General features: G+C 60.3%; 3 protein-coding genes across 3 annotated transcripts; 2 read left to right on the top strand and 1 right to left on the bottom strand.

Moving 5' to 3' along the window:
• Positions 1 to 4,725: 4,725 nt before the first annotated feature.
• Positions 4,726 to 9,090, top strand: VOLCADRAFT_63840 (uncharacterized protein; the record flags this gene model as incomplete). The annotated part of the gene is made up of 10 exons (XM_002953483.1): positions 4,726 to 4,907; positions 4,994 to 5,057; positions 5,403 to 5,552; positions 5,832 to 5,925; positions 6,291 to 6,394; positions 6,452 to 6,557; positions 6,890 to 7,263; positions 7,641 to 7,752; positions 8,139 to 8,310; positions 8,871 to 9,090. The coding sequence occupies 10 exons, from the start codon at positions 4,726 to 4,728 to the stop codon at positions 9,088 to 9,090; spliced, it is 1,578 nt and encodes a 525-aa protein (XP_002953529.1).
• A 1,421-nt stretch (positions 9,091 to 10,511) lies between these two features.
• Positions 10,512 to 13,463, bottom strand: VOLCADRAFT_105955 (uncharacterized protein; the record flags this gene model as incomplete). The annotated part of the gene is made up of 5 exons (XM_002953383.1): positions 10,512 to 10,961; positions 11,171 to 11,303; positions 11,550 to 11,743; positions 11,945 to 12,474; positions 13,318 to 13,463. The coding sequence occupies 5 exons, from the start codon at positions 13,461 to 13,463 to the stop codon at positions 10,789 to 10,791; spliced, it is 1,176 nt and encodes a 391-aa protein (XP_002953429.1). The 3' UTR covers positions 10,512 to 10,788.
• Positions 13,464 to 13,901: 438 nt separating this feature from the next.
• Positions 13,902 to 16,668, top strand: VOLCADRAFT_94228 (uncharacterized protein; the record flags this gene model as incomplete). Its single annotated transcript, XM_002953482.1, has 5 exons — positions 13,902 to 13,977; positions 14,367 to 14,531; positions 14,705 to 14,775; positions 15,323 to 15,463; positions 16,648 to 16,668. The coding sequence occupies 5 exons, from the start codon at positions 13,902 to 13,904 to the stop codon at positions 16,666 to 16,668; spliced, it is 474 nt and encodes a 157-aa protein (XP_002953528.1).
• Positions 16,669 to 19,761: the final 3,093 nt, after the last annotated feature.

Genomic DNA, 19,761 nt, shown 5'->3' with positions numbered 1-19,761 from the left:
GTCTGGCAGAGAAGGCAGCTGTGGGCGGGCAGGGCTCAATGAGATTCCCTTTCAGCGTGCTTCATGCTCATGATTGCACTCACACACAGACACACACAGAGAGATACACTAATGTACACCTTAACAGGCTATTCGCACGTGGGAATCTGGTTGCTCTGCCGCCGGTTCGGGTTGCTGATGCCGCCGCAGAAGGTTGAGCCGCTGGTGCTTACTGCTGCCACTGCTACCGCTACTGCTTTGTTATTGTTGTTGTTCGGCAGGGTCATTGCTGTTGCCAAAGCTGAGGGCATCATCATGGACGGGCTGCAGGGGGGAGATGGTGGGCCGCCCACAGTGGGAGTGGTGCCCCTGTCGGAAGCGCTCAAGGTGCGGCTGTATACCTGCATAAATAGAGAGACGGGGGGAAATAGAGTGAGGGAGAGGCCGTCATCCATCCATCCATCCGTCCTTCCATCCATCCATCCGTCCTTCCATCCATCCATCCGTCCGTCCTCCCCAGCCAGTTAGCCTTCCTGCCCATTCGGTCGTCCGTATGTCTATCCGTCTACCTGTATAACAACCGTGTGCAACGTAACTCAGCACAACCTTCTCCGCCCGTGGCCCCCTGGCTCCCCCTACCTCCCGTCTCCACTATGTTAGGCTGTCAAGGAGGAGATGGGCATTCCCGACTTGCGGGTGACTCCCGAGCTGCCCACCAGCCACCCGGTGGGGGTGGGCAGGAGGGCCAGCGAGAGACAGCTCAGGTGGGCGGAGGGGGTGGGGTGGCCAGGGTGGGTGGCGGGCAGGGGGGGCCTGGTACGCTGGTGCGCGCAGGTGCTCTTCCCCCGCCTCCTCGTGGTCTTCTGTTGCTTGTCTCCAGACAGGTCAATCAGTCAGTCAGTCTCGCAGTGAGACTGTGCTTTGGGCCCAAACCCGTGTCGCTTGACCACTGCCATGATGGCGCACTCCCGTCTTCTCACACCCTTCCGCCGCCTGTTGTTCCCAGCCGTCAGACAATTAAATGTGGCTACCCGCTCGCGTCCCCTCCACAGGTACCGCGCGTGGCCCGCCTCCTCGCCCTCCGCCGTTGGTCTCCCCCCCGCCGATGCACGGTCGGTCTCTGCTGACGCGTCGCCGTACGGGACCGATGACGACGGCGTCGCAGGCTCCGACGACGACAGCAAATCCGTACGGTCCGACAAGTCGCCATTGCGGGGTCGCGGCTCCGTCGCCCACCGGCCCAGTTTAGGATACCAGACGTCAGTGGTGACGGCCGGGACAGCAGCGGCGGCGGTGGCGGAGCACCGAGTACAGCAACACGTGCACATTGCACGGGAAGTTAGCGGCTTAGGGGAGGATGCCGCGGCGGCGGTGTTAGCGCAGGTGCCGTCAGTACGACGGCTTAGCGGCATGTCGTCGGTCAAGGGACACAGCGCCAGCGGCGGGACGTCTGGGAAATCCAGCGGGAGTGCGGCAGCTGCGGGGGGGCCGGCGTCGGCGGGCAGCTCGTTGTCCGGCGGCGCCGCGTCGGCGTCCGGGTCGCCGGCACAGACGTCCGCGGCGCCGGGTGCTGGCCGGCGGCGAATTCCGGGTGCGTCATGGGTGCGGCGGAGTTGGCATCACCTTAGCGTTGGCAGGAAGGAGGACGCGCTGTGTATGTCAGTGTGCCTTCCTCTGCGGTGTAGATTATCCCTCGTTGCCTTCCCCCGCTCCCTTGTCGTTTTGCTTTCTCGCCTGAAAGTTGGAGATATATAATACTTCTGTGGGATTGAAGGGGATGGCCGGGGGAGATAAGAGCTCGCACGGTCCCTTCCAACGCCCCCCATCTCCCGGGAGACCTCCCAGCTACCGCTGCCATTGCGGAGTCCTCTTTCGGGTACCTTCCATCCATCGCTGCTGTTTTTGCAGTGGAGCCACCTACACACATCTCGCGGCTCAGATCATTAAAGCACACATACCATACGCACACACGTGTTCCTCTTCTCCCTTCCTCGCCTCTCTGTTCGTCCTCCTTTTTTGGCCCCCAGGTGCCCCCCTAAGTGCCAAGCGCTCTGAGCCGCAGGAGGCCCTGGTGCCCCCGCCACAACCCAGCCGCATGGAGCACATCAAGTCCGGACGGAGAGCCGGACAGCACCGGACAAAGCCACCCAGTGAGCTGGGGGACCTAGCTACGACGCCAAGCTATGACCCGGCAATGGCAGCGGCAGCCGCCGCCGCTACCGCTGCCGTCGCCGGCGCTAGTAGCACCACCATCGCGCGGGTGCCTTCCCGCGGCAATGTCGCTGCTGCCGCTGGCGGCGGCGGCGGCGGCGGCAGCGGCGGCCGTGATTCGGAGAATGGCGGCGGCGGCGGGCTAAGCGGCGGACAGCGGCTCAGCGGCATCGGCTCCGTCAGCAGTGCGGCGCTAGGCAGCATTGACAGTGGCGGCGGTGGTGATGGTCGGGGTCACGGGCGGCGGCGGCACACGGTGGCGCATGACGTGAATGGCGCCAATGGGTTCGGGAGCAGTCCGTTTGCGGGGTTGGTCCCCATTGTGTCGGAGGGCTCTGTGCTGGAGAACTCAGATGAGGGCCTGGAGGCGCTGACGGTAAGTTTGGAAGGGGGACTTGAGGCCGGTGAGGTGAGGCGGGAGGAGGGCTTCGGAAAGCAGTGCACACCCCCCAGCCCTGGACAGACGGTACCGTGCTCACTTCCTAAACCAAGGGCTCGTATGTCGCGGTGAACCGTCGTCTGGCATTCATAAGCTGTGCACGTTCGGACTCCTTGTTGAAGGTGGAACGATTCCACAGTGATTCCGCTGCTCCCCTTGTCCAGCTACTCCCGCCACCTGTTATACGGTTTTGTGTTCTGCTAATCCCTGCCTTGTCACATCTCTCTGCAGCCTCGGCCCCCCTACATACTCATTTCCGTTTCCTCCCCCCCCTCCCCCCCTTCCCCCCCTTCGCCCCGCAGCAATACTCCTCGGAGGTCTCCAGCCGCACCGGGGCCGCTCGCTCCGACTCCATCAACCTCATCATGCAGGCCCCTACACAGGCTCCCCTCAACGAGCGACTTGCACGACTCAAGGGACGGCTGGCCAGCGCAGCAGCGATAGCCGCGTTACCCCTGCCGGGAGAGACCTCCCCCACATCGCCACCCCCGGTGCTGGCAGGCGGGGCGTCGTCATCCGCAGCCAAGCGATGACGTACAGCAGGCGGAGCGGCGGCTGCCACGGTGCACGATGGTGGTAGGGATGGTGGCGGAATGGGTGTGTCGTGGGCCCCAAACCCCTGACATCCCCCGCCCTCCCGTGCTCACATAACCCGAATTACCTCACCCGAACTCGCGCGGGGCAGCCCCCAGCTTGCCGCGGGGTCGGGTTCGCCTCCTCGGTGTTTCCCCCCACCGGTGTCTGGGGTTTGGACCGACTGCTGGCGAGGGGTTTCCATCTGCCCACCACCCGACCTGTAATTTATCCTATTTATCGCTCCGGGCGGGAGAAAGGCTGAGGGAGGGGGATTATGAAACGGTTAGGTGATGGTGGAGGATGTCCCTCGGGAGTAGGCAGCTAGATAGGTAGGTAGGTAGGTAGACAGTTATGTAGGGCCTTACAGATGAAAGGGCGGGCGCCATATGCGTTAGGTGTACGATACTTACGTGAGCAAAGCGTGGCTGGCTGGGACCTGATCGCGCAGTTCCCAGGATACGTGTGGGGGCTGTGTGGGGACAAGAAAGGGTTTTACTTCTTTACCGGCCGTGGGTTGGGCATGCACGTGAATATGATAGGAACGGTGGGAATGATAGTGTGTGGGTATCCGTGGGAGAAGAAATCGTCTTGGGGCGAGCGTCGCGCCGGATAGTTGCGAAGTGTCTGGAAGAGGTGGTTGCTGAGTGGGCCACGGGAACCGCCGCCGCGTTGTTGAAACCCGAGAGGTTGGATCCCGGCATTGGGGCACCCGCTATACTGGGACATATCGAAATCGCGTTGAAAAGCCCTTGAAAGGCTCATAGGGCTCAAGAGGGGGTTATCGGACGAGCACAGGTGACGTGTCCTATGGTTATCTGCTTGCGCGCGCATATAAGGATGGTGGTGGCCGCGCGCCCCACCCACTGATCCCAACTAATTTTGGCTCCAAACCTCTTGTATGTCCCATGTTACGCCGTAATGACGAGAGACAATGCCGAGGCGCCGGGGCGGGTGGGGAAGCAATCTCGGGGCTTTAAGGTTTGCTGGCCAACATGCTCGCTGGAGAGTGAGCGTGGCGCCCTGCCGCTGAGTGACTTTGCGGGTGTTGACAGTGTGCTTAGGTTTAGTTTACAGTTATAAGAGTTGGAGATTTGGGTAGGAGATGGCCACTCGTAGACAGAGGACCAAAGCCGTTTCGAGCGTTGAGCGGGTACGGCTGCTGTGCAGTGGTTATGGTGCTCGTCGACATTCTACTTGTCATGGGCCGTCTTCATGTAGCTTGTTCTTCTGACAGCGTCCATAACGCGAGGCATCGAACACGGTACCGTATGCAATACCCTGCGCTCGGGCCCTCGCTTCGTATGGACTCCTTAACCCTAGTTTCCACCATTTCATAAGTTACTGTACGTGGAAGGCCACCAACCTCACTGGATGAGCTTATTGTTTATTAGATAGGAACTACCATGAACAAGCGCCGGCTCACTTTCAGGTTTGAGCTTTGTCACGACGCCTTATGAGTCAAAGATAATCGGCGCGCAGCTGCGCTTGATAACAAGCACTTAAACAGCAATCAAAGAGTAATGCTTGCTCGTTTGGGAATAGCGCGGCCCTCTTATGTGGCGGTCCAACGATTCTTACACGCAGCAATCGAGCGCAATGCTGCCTTTGACAAAGTGTCGGAGAAGGATGTTGCATTTTTCGAGCAAGTTTTAGGATCAAGCGGAGTCATTTCAGACCCAGACGCATTGGTGCCATTTAACCGGTGCGTCACACAGCGTGAGACGATGCCGAATGGCCATAGCGAAGTTCCACAGCCTGACTCCTTCTTGAACATATCTTGGTTTGCAGAGACTGGCAAAAAAAGTATGTCGGGAACGCAAAGGTGGCTCTCCGACCACGCACGACACAACAGGTCGGACCTCGTGTGCGCATACCTCGACCTGATGAGTTAGGATGGATGACCTCGGGCCCCGGGGGTGGGGCAGCACACACCAGACACTACCAAGCTTGATACTGTGATAGCCTCTGCCCTGCAAGCCGGCCCCTCCCTATACCGTGTCCGTGTCCCTTCCCCCCTAAAATGTGGGCCTCCGCCCCAGTGGGGAACCACATGCCTGGAGTTTCTCGGTCCTCTGTTCGTTTTTAAAATACTGCTTATTAGGTCTGTGCTGACGGTCCAAACCTCGATAACTCAAAACTCGACGCGTAAAACACATGATTACATGTACTACATAAACACACGTACGCGTGCGTGTAGGTTTCGGAGCTGCTACGGTACTGTTCCTCCCGGCGGCTGGCGGTGGTCCCCCAGGGTGGCAACACCGGGCTGGTGGGGGGCAGTGTACCCGTGTTTGACGAGGTCGTGGTGAGCACCGCGGCGATGAACCGGATACTGCACTTTGATGAGGTGAGTGTGTACCGCATCAGTACGGCAACTCCGGGCACAGCACCTCAGTACACGCGCCCGCGCCCTGCTTGCGTCTTGGCTCTTCCGAACCTGTGCAGTTGACACGGATACGGCGATCTACGACCTTGTCGCACATGCGCCATCGCGCTTTGTACTTTTCCTCCCTTCCTCCGCCCTATTCCGGCCTGCTGTGTTACCTCCTCCCGCTCCGGGTCCCCCGCTGCTACGAATACCTCCCATAACCAGCCCCCAAACCCCCAACCGAACGAACGGCCTCAGGTGTCAGGTACCTTGATCGCGCAGTCAGGGGCGGTGCTTCAGGCCCTGGACGAGTACGCGGGGCAGAGGGGCTTCATGATGCCCTTGGACCTAGGTGCGCTCTTCGGAGGGGGCCGGCGGGGGGGTCGGGGCAGGAAGCCGGGGGCCGGATGCCCCCCTTCCAACGGGGTGGGACCTACACTCGCGTCACCTTTCACGCCAGCTGGGCCTCCTTCTCCCCCCCCCCCCCACACACACACACTGGGGCTTCACTTCCGGAGCCACGGGTCGATGACATCACCACTTAGGGCCTCACTAGGCAGTTGCAAATCTTGGACACACCGGCAGCAGTTCATGTCCCGCTTCCTCGCGTATGTTTCCCGCCACACACATATACACACATTCCCATATATGAGAATGGACCTAACCGCCAGCACCCGGATACACGCACGCATGCGCGCCCAACCCTGGCGGCCGCAGGTGCCAAGGGCAGCTGCCACATCGGCGGCAACGTGTCCACCAACGCGGGAGGTCTGCGGCTCGTACGGTACGGCTCCCTGCACGGCAGTGTACTGGGATTGGAGGTCGTACTGCCGGAACCGCTGCTGCCAACCCAGGGAGTCTCAACGACCGGCAGTGAGGGCAGTGGGGGCGACGGCCGTGTTTTGGATTTGCTGCGCACCCTTCGAAAGGACAACACGGGCTTTGATCTGAAGCAGCTTTTCATCGGGGCCGAAGGGACGCTAGGTGAGAGTGGCTGGTGTACTGGGTGACTGGAGGTCGCCGTACGGGCGATTGTAGGGCCGGCGTGTGCTTTGTTAGCAATTAGTTACCATCAGATATTGAGCGAAGAAGCAAGAGGTGCACTCGGGGCGGGTGGGAGTATGTACATGTGGGGTGGGGTGGGGGGAGGGTTACGCGTGTATGTATATATGTAATTGGAAGGTGAGAAAGGGAGGTGAGAGATGTCGGGTGACTCCCCCGGGGTTGGGAGTCACCACCTACCAGACCACCCCCCCCTCCCCTCCAACATTCGCATCCCCCCTCCCTCACTCCCCCACACACTCCCTCCTTCGCAGGCATTATTACAGCCGTCGCCATCCAATGCGCACCCCGCCCCGCCTCCGTACAGCTCGCTCTGCTGGCTTGCCCCTCCTTCCAGGCAGTCACCGCCACCCTCCGTGCAGCTCGCCGCGTGTTGGGGGAAGTGCTCAGCGCGGTGGAGTTCCTGGACCAGGCCTGCTCACACCTCGCCACCCGCCACCTCGAGGGGGTCAGGAACCCCTTGGTGCAGCAGCTGCAGCCCCTTGAGGGGCCCCAGGGCGGAGGGGAAGGAGGAGCAGGTGCGACCCATGGGTCGGCGGACGCCCAATCGGCTCCGTTCTACATGTTGGTTGAGACGCACGGAAGCGATGTGGATCACGATCAGCAGAAGATGGAGCGATTCCTGGAGGTGCGCCGGGCGGCTGGCGGGCGTTGGGTTTTGGGGTCAGGGTGTGGGGGGGGCCCCTCGGCCACTTGACCAGTGGTGATGGTGGTGGTGGTGGCGACCTGCGGCCCACTACCACAGGGCCATGGGGGCGGTGGGGGGCATGAGGGGGGAAAGAGGAAGAGCCAGCTTCTACTCAGCTACTCAGATGCAGATCGATGCTGGGGACTTGACTCCCCCCAAACCCAAAGGGCGGGGGAGAGGGCCCTCCAGGGGGAGGGGACATGGGACGGCACCGCACGGCTAGCTTCCCTAGGCTGCCAAATACACAGTACGGCACTGGGCAACCCGCTTCCTGCCCTTCTGCACCTGCCCCCTCCCTCCCCCGTTCCGTCCCCCAGTCGGTGATGTCTGAGGGCCACGTCACGGACGGCACTCTGGCCACCAGCGAGGCCCAGGCGGGGGCCATTTGGCGGCTGAGGGAGGGCATCTCGGAGGCGCTGGTGCGGAGGGGTGAGAGCGGGGAGGTGAGGTTGGGGGTAGGTGGAGGGGAGGGGCGTCTCTCCCCCGCCACCTACCTCCCCTCCTCAAACTCCTAGGTGGGCATTTGCAGGTGGAGTGTCAGCTGGTGTGGTTGCACGATGTGGCCTTGGGGCGTACGGCGCACCACATCTGTCCAGCTGACTCCTCACTGGCTGTTGCGAGTTGGAAGTTCAGCGCCTCTCTTCTGCCCTTCTGGCTGCCACCACCACCACCACCACCACCACCACTGCCTGGTCGTACCTTCTCCTCTCATTGCGGCCCCTGCTGGGCCCCGCTACCGGGGGCCGCCCGAGGGTGGCACATATTAGGATTAAGCACGTGTGGTGCTTAACGTAGCTTATCCTCTTGCTGTGCAGGTGCCGTGTACAAGTACGACGTGAGTCTGCCTACTGCCGTCATGTACGACTTGGTTGAGGTCATGCGGAGTCGGTTGGCGGCGGGTGGTTACGGTTCTGATGCGGGAGTGCTGGTGGTGGGTTACGGCCACATCGGGGACGGCAACCTGCACCTCAACATCTCCGCACCCAGGTAGGTGTGTATGTCGTATGTATGTATGTATGCATGTATGATGTCTGTCTGTAAGTGGATCATACGAGGTTGAGTCATCGTGTCTTTGTGCGTTGCGAAGCTCTGCTGCTTCCTGGCTGACTGAAAGCTGCCGGCAGCTAGGGAGGTGGGGGGAGGCATTCGGAAGGGAGCACCTCCTCCTCCTCCTCGAGGAGGGAACGGAGGGGAGCAGGGGCAATGGAACGCATCTGGGCGGATGGCGGCACATGTCGTGAGGTGTCATTTCATGAGGTCGTCCCGGACAGCGGCATAAACGGACTGGAACACGGCGGGTGGGGGGGACCGGGGGCCCGGACCTGCCCAAGACAAGATACATCCTGAGGAACACGTGATGGGGTCGGGGGGAATAGATTTGGGATCACCCTGTGCGATCGCCACTGCTACTGCTGCTACGACCGCCCTCGCTGTTCCACCTGCCGCCATCTTGTTGTGTACGAAAAGGGTGAGGTCAGCGGCCCAGTCCGGCGGCACCTTTTCCCCCTGCGGCCCAGTCCCCACCCCCGCCGACCCACTCACCTCAGGTACGACGATGCACTGCTGTCGCTCATCGAGCCGTTCGTGTACGAGTACGTCAGCCGCCACAACGGCAGCATCTCCGCGGAGCACGGCATAGGGCTCATGAAGGCGCAGTGTCTGTCGTACAGCAAGGGCGCTGTGGCTGTAGAGCTGATGCGGCGTATCAAGGAGGTCGTGGACCCCGTGGGCATTATGAATCCGTACAAGGTGCTGCCGCCCAGATAGGGCCGACACCGGTAGCTATGAGAGCTATGAGGTCAGATGGGCAGGCAGGCGGGTGGACGAAGAGGTAAGACGTATGAGAGCTCCCAACACCGAGGGGGCTGTACCCCGCCGTATGACCTTCAACGATAAGGAGATCTTCAGCCCGGTGAATGTGCGCGTGTGCCTGTCTGTATGTGTGAGGTGAGGAGCTGTGTTCTGCTGCTGCTGAGATGCTGCGCTGCCGTTCACTGGTGCAATGAGATGTGAAATGGCCGAATGTAATTCTGGTGGACGCCATGGTGGCGGTTCCGGTTGGGAAGGTAGCGTACGATAGCCCGAGGAGAGCGTGTTAAGAGACAGACATACAGACATGCAGGTGGGCTTCACCACCTGCCTCGGTGCCCGACCCCGCACTATTTTATTCTTCCTTTCGACGCCTTGTGACCTCTTTCCCCCACCCACCCACGCACGCACATCTCTCTCAGCAATAAGACCACTCCGCCACTGCCGCTCATGTTACCGGTCATAGTCGTACTACTGCTGTCGTACACCACTGCCCTCTCTGGACCCCCTGGACCTCTGCAACCTCACCCCCGTCGCCTCTCCACACGCCCACTACCCACCCAGCCACCACAGCAGGGGTGTCAGCGGCCGCAGGCTTTCGGGTGCAGCAAGAGGCCTCCCGACCCCACCTCACTTCACCACCAGTAGTCATAGCCGGTCAGCGTGATGTAGAGACCGGCAGGTTACATCACCACCACCACCACACCTGGCCAGCTGCAGGGATCTCTGGAGAGCGCCGCCCGGGGGGGGTGGGGAGTCTTCTCACCTCACGCCCCCCGCCCTGGTGTCCGAGAGAGAGGCCCCCTCCCCCCTCCATCACTCTCTTGCGAGTAGGGGGTGTGTACGAGGGAGGGAGGGGGGAACTCACTCGGACAGCACACCCCAGGACCGCCAGGGTACGGCAACACAGGTAACAAACACGTGCGCATCTTCCTCCCTGTACATGCACCATACAAAATTATGGACACCGCTCTGTAGTCGGATGACAGCTTCGAATCCAGAGAACATGCAATTGCCGCGTCGGCACCTCGCCTACCGCACCTTGACAAGGTGACGTGAGGGCCAGGAGGGGCGGTTCCGATAATGCGAACAGCCCCATAATGCCAAACAGCAGCCTCCCTGATGCCGCCTCCAGCCTCGCACCCGACCATCCTGCACGTGCACACTGACCCCACTGCCACTCCATGCGTCCGCACGATAAAAGCCCACCTACCTGCAAGGTGCTCTCCTCCCTTCCCCTTCCTCCACCAGATCCCCAGTGCGCAATCCTGTTTTCTCGGCCCCCTCGCGCCCCCCCCCACACAGCTCTGGTCTCGCCTTCTGCACGCATCAGCACTGGGACACGTTCCGCCGCCCGTTTATGCTCCTTGTCTGCGTCTGCCCCGTCAGCCATCACAGCGCACGATAACTTCGGCACACAACATGATGACGAGGATGGTGATGCACAACCCAGAGGGGTCCCCCCCCACACACACAGCCACTCAGGCAAAGAGCGCCACTCTCTCTCAGTTTACTCTCAAAAAGAGACGGCTCCGCGACACTGCGACAGCGCGTCAAGCTGCAATATGGGGCCCTGCACTTCCTCCGCCGCAGCTACCTCCCCGCCATCTGTCGCACATCGCATTCGCAGCATGGCGCCACCGTCCTCGCGTTTCTTTACTTCTTGGCGCTCGAAGTGACGTTAAACTTGAAGTAGATGATGTCGCCGTCCGTGACCACGTACTCCTTGCCTTGTTGCCGGTACTTGCCAGCCGCCTTGACTGCACCCTCAGAGCCCAGCTCCTTCAACTCGTCGTACTTCATCACCTCGGCACAAATGAAGCCGCGCTCTGGACGGCAGCACAGTAAAGCACAACAGTGGCATCAAGAGGCGGCGTCCGATATATACATACGTACGTACATACATGCAGGGCACACAAAAGCGGCAAACGGCGCAGGACACTCCCGTGAATGCGCTTCTCCTGCCCCTTTCGCAACCCCGTCTTCCTCCTCTCCCTTCTCCCCTTTTCCCTCTTTCTTTCTCTGCCGCCGGTCTCACCGAAGTCCGTATGGATGGTCCCAGCCGCCTGCGGCGCCTTGGTGCCCTGCCTGATCTGCCAGCACTTGACCTCGTCATCGCCCGCAGTGAAGAAGTAAATCAGGTGGATGGCCTTGAAGCCGGTCGTGATAATCTGGGTGGTGGTGGTGGTGGTGAGGGGGAGGGGGAGAAATCAGCGCGCATGCGGGTTGGTGGGGAGGAGTAGGGTTAGGCTTTAAGCCGGTACGGCACGCGACGTAGGGTGACGGTTTGGGTGCTCGTGCCACCAACCAGCTTTGATTGGGGGTTGAGATGGCGCTGAGGCGGGGGCGGGGCAAGTATGACTAACCCCCTTAGCCCCCATCATCATCAATGTGCTCCTGTGCCCTGCGGTCTTTACCTTGGGCAGCATGCTGATGACTCCCGCCTCCTTGCAGTACTTGTCCTTCTCGTCGTCCGGCATTTCAAAGATCTTATTCTCGAAGGCCGCCGAGAAGGGGATGATGGGCTCCCCGCCGTGCGCCTGAACCCACTCGTGGATCTTGGGCAGGAACTTGTTCTTCTTGCGAGCGAAGTCCGTCTCGGACATGTTCACTGGGCAGCAGCACAGGAGGAAAGACGGGCGGGAAAGCGGGGAATGCGGGTAAGGGGTGGTAGTGAGGGGTGAACGGGAATTATATGATGCAAGCATCAGAGGCCCGACTGCTGCGCCAACCGCCTCGCTGCCCGAGGCGCCAAGAGGGGGACCCCTCTACCCTCCCGTCCCCACCTCCCCTGCCCACTGTGCCAACCCACCCAGGTACACTGCCGGCTTGGCGGTCAGCAGCTGGTACTCGTTCAGCCACTCCACGTCCTTGGCGCCCCACTCCCCGAACCGCACATCCACCTCCTTGTTCAGGTGCTCCAGGATGCGGTTGGCGCACTCCAGCTCCTCCAGCTGCTCCTTCTTCAGCCCCCGGCTCTTCAGCTTGTTGATGCCCTCAATGACGCCCTCGATCTTGGCGCGGTCCTTGGCGCGGAGCTCCTTGTGAATGATCTCCAGATCCGCAACTGGATCCACGCGATCTTCGACGTGGATCACATCTGCATCCTCGAACGCGCGGCAGACGTGGTAGATGCCGTCCACTGCGGCGATGTGGGAGAGGAAGGCATTCCCGAGGCCCTCCCCCTGGGCGGCACCGCGGACCAGTCCGGCGATGTCGACCACGTCCAGAAAGGCGGAAACGGCGGACTTGGGCTTGTAGAGGGAGCAGAGCCAGTTGAAGCGCTCGTCGGGGACGTTGACGCGGGCCGCGTTGGGGTCGATGGTGCAGAAGGGGAAGTTCCTGGCGGGACGGCGAGGAGGGTGCGGGTGTGGGGGATTTGGCAGGGAGCAGGGGAGCAACGGGGGAGCACGGGGGTTTGCGCGGGGAGAGCTTTGGCTTTTTTTGGTCCCCTGTGCGGCCTCCCTCCCTCCCTCCCTCCCTCTGAGCACACAGAGTAGGGGACCCCGGCGGGGACCTAGGGGCGCAAGAGAGCTTTGTCCTCCCTTTGGGGCGACAGGCGGAGAGGACAGAAGGGGGACGGGGTTCGGGCGGGGGAAAGACTTCGAAGAGCCCGCGACTCAGCCCGCGCGAGTGGGAAAGGGGGGGAGCGCGAGTCCAGGGCATCATCAGGGCCCCCGGGTGGTGTGTTGACGCACTGCTACGTCCGCCTCTCCCAGCCAGAGGGGAACTAAGGGGTAATAGCGAGGGAAACGTTGCTGAGGCCGTAACTCATCCCCTATGCCGCTGAGGGCCCTCTCCCTCGTCCTCCCTCCCGTGAAGCCCCGCAATCCAGCAGGTCGCAAGGGTGTGAGCATGTGTATGTGCGAGGGGATAGGAAGAACTCTCTCTGTAGGCTCTAGCTATTGTGAGAGAGTCCCATCCATGGAGAAGTTGCTATCCCTGGCAGCAGCTGGGTGGTGCACAGGACACGCCAGAAAACTCTCGTGCCTTGCCCCTGAGCTTCCTGACACCTCTGGTCCGTACGCTTCCCCGACGTTAAGAAGTAGCAGCAACATAGGTCGCTAAACGGCGCTAATAATTCCCGGTCTGTTGAAGGACACGATGAGCGTTTAAAACGGAGGATCTGTGCGCCAAACAGAGTGAGACGACGAGGCACGCGATCGCCGCCACTTGACGACTCACTCGGCGGGCACGCCAACTTTCGTCAGGAGGTTGAAAAGGGTAGACTTGCCAACGTTAGGCATTCCAACAATGCCCATCTTCAAATTGGATTTGAAGCGGCCAAGGAGGGGCCGCTCCTTTGGTGCCTCCTGCTTCTTTGGAGCCATTATGCAATCTGCTGGCCTGACCGTGTAAGAGTGTTTTTAGGAGTTGTAAGCAATAGAATTACTGCGTACCACTTCGTCGGTTGGCTAAAGACCCTGCTAGGAGGACTGTGTGCCGCCTACCCTAACCGCGGTAACGCTACCGGGCTTGAGCGCCGCTTCTCCGGAACTCCTGCGGAGAGCTACTAAAAGAAAGGATTAGGGGTTCTTTCGGACTTTGGCTGTCCCTGGAAAATACGGCTTTACTCCAGTACATCAAGCGGTAACTTGAGTGAAACAGGTTGATTAACTTTTCTAACTTTGACACATGCTACACGTAAAACGAAATGGCAGACGACAACGACGTTTCATTGCCCCGAAGTGAGGACTTGCTGTGCACGTTTTGCGCTAGACCGCCCATGCTAACTCGGCATTTTATGCATTTCAGCAACGTTGCAAAAGATGATCAAAGACCTGGTGCCGCCTGATATGCGGGTTGCCAACGACACCGTGGACCTGGTCATCGCTTGCTGCACAGGTAGGCCCAGCTTCTGGCACTCAAACCACAAAGTCAGACAAGAACCACCCATCTGGGTTCCCCTCAACCTAGAAATCCCTGCTTCCCTTTCGGCTTCCAACCGCAGTTCCCGGCTGCAGGTCGCCCTACCTCTGGCGCCCTACAGGGCCCCCCTGCCACTTTCCTCCCCCTCCTTCCAACCACCTTGGCCATCTGTACAGAACCCATTGAAACCCTCCTTCCCTGCCTCTTGTACTTCCCACGGCACCCGTAAAACCCTACTCCGTGGGGTACAAACTCGGTCCTCCTCCCAACCCACGTTCGAATCGCATCCAGGTAACGCCTGGGTCCTCCGTTTCCTCACATCACTCACCATGTTCCCGCCTGCCCTCCCGTCCCGCCGGCCGCAGAGTTCATTCAGCTGGTGTCCTCGGAGTCAAACGAAGTCGCCACGCGGGAGAGCCGGTCCATTATCCACCCGGACCATGTCGTCCGCGCGCTCACGGAGCTGGGCTTCCAGGGGTTCGTGGGGGAGGTCACGGCCGCCTGGGATACATTCAAAGAAGAAACGAAAAGTGAGCAGCGCACCGGAAAATCACCGAACCAAAGTAGCAGATCCAGAATCCTTGTCCGCGTGAATTTCACTTGTTGCCCTGTTTCCAAACATTTTGGAAAGAGCCATCACTTTCCTTCCTCCTTCCCCTTCCTCCCCACCCCTGAATCCCCCGATCCGTCTGCCCGCCCTCAGCCGCCCATTCTCGGAAGGCGGATCTCCGGAAGACCGGTGCGGAGCATGCGGGGCTGTCGGAGGAGGAACAGGTGGGGGGGGCAAGGGGCAGGGGAGGGGGCAGGAGAGGGGGCAGGAGAGGGGCAATGGAGGAGCAGTCAGGTTATGGGGGGAGGGAGCGGGATGTGGAACCGACTAACGACCAGATGGGGAAGCAAGCGGGCGAACGAATGGAAACGAACTGACCGGTGGTGGAAGTGTCGGTGTATGGAAGCGCAATGTTTCCGCTTGCCCGACCCTCTTCCCCCCCTCCTCAACCACACGTGAAGCCCCGCTCCTCATCTCTCACCCTACTCTCACTCTCCATCTTGCGCCCGGGTCCCAGGTCCCTTAGAGCCCTTATGGGTCGGAGTCCCTAAGAGTATTTCCGGCGTATCCCCTCTGCCGTCCTTCCGCCCTAGACGTGTAGCCCACCCGCCTGGCGCCCACGTGGGGGCTCGGCAGCTGCTCCCGGCCTCCTAGAAGTCCCCCGCTGGCCCCCCTCCCCCACAAGCTCGCAACTCTGGACTTGGGCAGTTGTTTTCCTGATTATGATACTGCTGTCCCGTAAAGCTGCCTCCCTCCCCACCACAAACACAGATCCTGCTTCAGCAGCAGATGTTCGCTCAAGCCCGAGCCCAGTCCATGACCACGTGCGAGTCAGCGGCGGCCATGCATGCCGCGTACGAACAAGCCATGGCGGCACAGCAGCAGCAGCAGGGCGCACCCGGCACCGGGCCGGTAGGGTTCTATTCGGCGCATCAGCACCCCACGACCATGACCTCGACGACGACGATGCCGCCGGGAGAAAGGGGGGGAGGTGGGGGGAGAGAGCCTCCTGGCCCTGCCGATATGGTGGAGGAGGACGATGATGATGATGATGACGATGTTGATGATTACAGCGAATGAGTGAGGACGGATTTATTTCTTGGGTGTACCAATACATCACACATGCATACATACGTACACACACACGCGCGGGGGGTTGGGTAAAGGGGGATGCGCGCGGATGTGGGACCTGCTGCTGCTGCTGCTGCCTGCGCGTGGTGTCCCCCGTTCACGCCCTCCACCCACATACATACATACTCCTCATACAGCATATGTCAAAATGGAGCATCATGCACTGCTTGTCGAAACGCATGACATACGTACGTGTGCCGTATGCGCTGTCCGGGGGAGAAAGCTATCAGGCAGGTGGCGGTTGCTGCTGCGAAGTATCCCGGGGGGTAACACCTCCCTTACCCCCCCCCTTTCTGCACTGCGGTGTGCGTCACCGCATTTAGGACCCCAGCATCAGCATCAGCAGCAGTCCTATCGTCCTTTGGACTTAGGTCGGCAGCGAACCCCTTCTCTTCCTCCACCCACATAGAAGGGGTAGATGGGAGGGGGAGGGGGACCTTACCTCGGGGTCAGGCAGGGCTCTGTCCGGGCGGTGGTGGTGGTGGTGGTGGTGGTGGTGTGTCATGGTCGGGTGGTGAGAGCGTGTGGGTTGGGGGGTTGGGATTGCCCGCCTGTGTGGTGTGGCGAGTCACGTAAGAGGACTGGTGCGGGGGCCCCTGGCTGGGTGGGTGGGAGCTAGGAGGACGGGAGGTCTTGACAAGGTGTTGTTTCAGCTGTGTGTATGTGTGTATGTATGTTTGTATGTACGCTTCTGAGTGCGTATGTGTAAATGTGTATGTATATGTATGTGCCGTTTTGTTAGTTAAGTGTGTGAGAGTGGGCAGTGGATCAAGGAGGAGGGGGATCCACAGCTCCCTGTACGACCTTTCCGGAGGGGCCCTCTTATAAGCGGGGGAGGTATTGCCGCTCTGCACTGCATTGTACTGCATTGTACTGCACCGCGCTGTGCGGTCGTCTACTCCCCCCTCCCAATTCTCAACCGGCAACCGACTACCTCTCCCCCCGCCGCATCACACCTCGCCCAGCTGCCGCCATACCAGCCCTAACCCTACCCGCCCACCCCAACCCACCCAGGGGGCCTGGCGGGGCCATGCTAGCGCAACTGGAGGGGCCCGTTTGCTTCCTGGATGCCCTGCTGTGTGTATATATGTATGTATGTTTGTGTGTAGGGAGGAGGGGAGGAGAGATGGCGGGTCCCCCAGGAGATGCACCAACACCAACACACAATTCCCCCGTTGTCGCCCCATTACACCCCAACCCGTGGCCCCGAGGGGCAGATGGAGGGGTATGGGTATGGGTACAGGGGGGGATTGAGGGCGGGTGCGGCACCGGGGATCTACCCTCCCCTCCCCTTCCCCCCCTCATGAGCGGCAACGTCACGGGGTAGCTTGGACCCAAATGTACCTGCGGTGCGCAGTGCGGCGTGCAGATCCATCCATAGGACCCACCGCTGCTACGGTGGTCAATAAATGAGTGGGTGCGTGGGTGGACGAGTGGCGGACTGGTGGGGAAAGCGTGCTGAGTGGGGTCGGGGAGAGCTGAGAGGAGGGGTGGGGTGGGGGGTCGAGGGTGGGCGGCCCCGGGCCCTGGTTTGCTGTAATCTGAGTCCCCCCACGTGCCTGCCGCTGCGTCGCTGTGTGTGACTGGCCGGCGGGGGTTCCCGCCCAGGGGAGACCTAGGCGGGCGAGGAAAGCAAAGAGAGAGGCAGAGTCTGTATGTATGTACATCCGTATGTTTAAACCCGAGCGACAGCCCTCATTCCACATGGACATCTTTTCAAACCCTGAACTCTCCCGTCGTCCCCTCTCTGGCGGTAACCTAAGGGGTAGGACCGCATACTGGATAACCCGTTGGGAATAGGAGAGAGAATTGCCCAGTTGCCCATTACTCCGCTATAACCTAACGGTTGCAAATATCAACATCTTGTAAGCTTGGCTTCCCCGCTTGGGTGATAGCAGCAGTTAAAAAGAGTTCAACAACATTAAACAGCCACGTGCCAAAAGTCCTTTGTCTTGTGGCTGTGTTTCCTTGCGCGTGTCTTAGGGGGTTCCCTTCGTCTCCCCCCCATCGGCAAACAGAGCTTCATTCGCCACCACAGCCACACGACCACAGCCGCAAACCATTTGCTAAGTCGTCCTCGGAGGAGGGCCTGGCAGGCCTGACACTGGGAGAAGCGGGGGCGGCGAAGAAGGCGGACGGCTGGTAACAGGCCGAGATGTTTGCTCCAGGGGCGGGAGGGGAATCCGTAAGGAGCAGTATAAGAATTCTTAAAACGTCTGCTGCCCAGACGTTTTAGGCCATGTAGAGCACATTGGAACTGAAGTGCGGTATATTGGCGTATTCCGTGTTGGGCGATGTACGAGTGAGCGATGAAGTGATGTCTGGAAAAAGCTGCACCGATTGGCGGGTGGAAGGTACAAGCTTCCCTCCTAGCCGCCCTTGTTCTCGTGTTCCACCCCTCGATTAGATCATCATCACCCCCACCTGCTACCTTCACCCACCTCGACCGCACTTAATCCCCAGGTACCTCCAGCACCCCTGACACTGCGTGTTCGGGTGGCTGCCCACTTGACTGCGGACCGCTCCTTGATTCCGTGAGCACTCGGCTGAGGCTGTGAGCTCCTCTCTGAGCTGCCTGCCTCACCACCGGTGCTGAGGAGGGCATCGCCCTGGCCTTGGCCCCAAACACCCGTCATTGGCGGCAAGTGGCGCGGCGTGAGGCGAACTCACTGGGGTTCTCTCCTCTGGGCAGGGGCTGTGACCCGGGTTCCGGTTCACCCGATGACCTGGTTGTGTATCTCATGGGTGGGTGGTTGCTCATCCACCATCGTAAAGGGGAAATGCCCGAGCTTCCCTCCTTCAACATCACGTCTCCTACCTGTCTGGTCTATTCCTAAAATCTACCAACACACAAGGTCCGTGCGCTTTTAGACTATTTGTGGAGCCTGATCCGCGTCCCCCGTGCTGGAGTGCTCTTGCTCCGCGGCGACCAACTGTGCATCCTCTACATGTGGACGACCTCCAGCGCGGTGCCGACGTGGGGACAATGCGGCTGCACGACTTTCAAGACCTCGCCTCTGGTGGTCATCAGCCCTTCAGGGGCTTTCCCTCGCCTGTGTCTGACCCGGGTGGCATGTACCCTGCCGGGATCATGCTCCTAGTGGCACAGTTTGGCAAACCCTAAGACCTAACAACGTTCTCGAGCAGCCAGCATCACCTTCACCCCGGCCGATGACTCCCGAGTCTGCTTCGTGCACGCCCTGGCCGTGTACCTGGCACTCTGCTCAACCCCCCTCCGCTCCCCTTCGGCCCCTCTATGACAAGCTATCTGTTCCGACCCCTTACCGCTGGATGTGGCAGTTGTGGGAAGAAATCATTGTTCCAAGGAATGCCTAGCAGTGCGCAGGGTGCACCCCTGCGCGCCCACCTGACGGATGCTGGCCAATGGTAATATGAGGGCGAATCCAACCAGGCTTCCGTCGCGGTACTTTGCACGAGGCCCAACATCAAGGAGCCAGCACTGAGGAGCTTGCTGCCCTCAGGCAAATCCGTAACCTCCGCCATGCTGAAGCGTTACCTGGCCCCTCACCGCCGCCTGCCCTCCCGCCACACAACCGCCCACACCTTAAGTGGTATACTGGTGGCCCTCAGCCCCACCGGCCACACCGGCAATGGCCGTTGACCCCTTGATCTGTTCATGCGGGGTGGGTGGGTGGGTGGGCCCTGTTTCGCTAGTAATGGTGCCGTGTATTGGTGCTAATCATTCAAGTGTAAAGCCTCCCATTAGGTTTCATCCTAGGTGGTACCCGGTTCTAGTTTTGATATTGGCAGTCCCTCTTCTAGGCGTGCTGTGCTGTGTGGCTAGTTGTTGCCTGGTTGAGGTGGGTGTAGTCCGTTAGCCAAGGCTGGGCTTCAACAACTCCCGGATATGCACGTGCACACTCAGAATTGTTGAAGCCCTACCGTGGCTAATGGACCACACAACACTTTGGTCACAACATCTGGCAAATAGCCATAACAGGATTGTGACCAGAACGAATAGCACGTAACAGTACGACAGAGATTACACGACAGAGTCATTACTTACACTTGCATCGTCCAAGAACCAGCCTTCACACAAACGAGGATTCAGCGTTTCT

The sequence above is a fragment of the Volvox carteri genome, assembly GCF_000143455.1.
Source record: "Volvox carteri f. nagariensis unplaced genomic scaffold VOLCAscaffold_36, whole genome shotgun sequence".
Taxonomy (NCBI): Eukaryota; Viridiplantae; Chlorophyta; class Chlorophyceae; order Chlamydomonadales; family Volvocaceae; genus Volvox; species Volvox carteri.
Note: the sequence above shows the minus strand (reverse complement) of the source record. Positions and strands in the feature narration are given on the sequence as shown.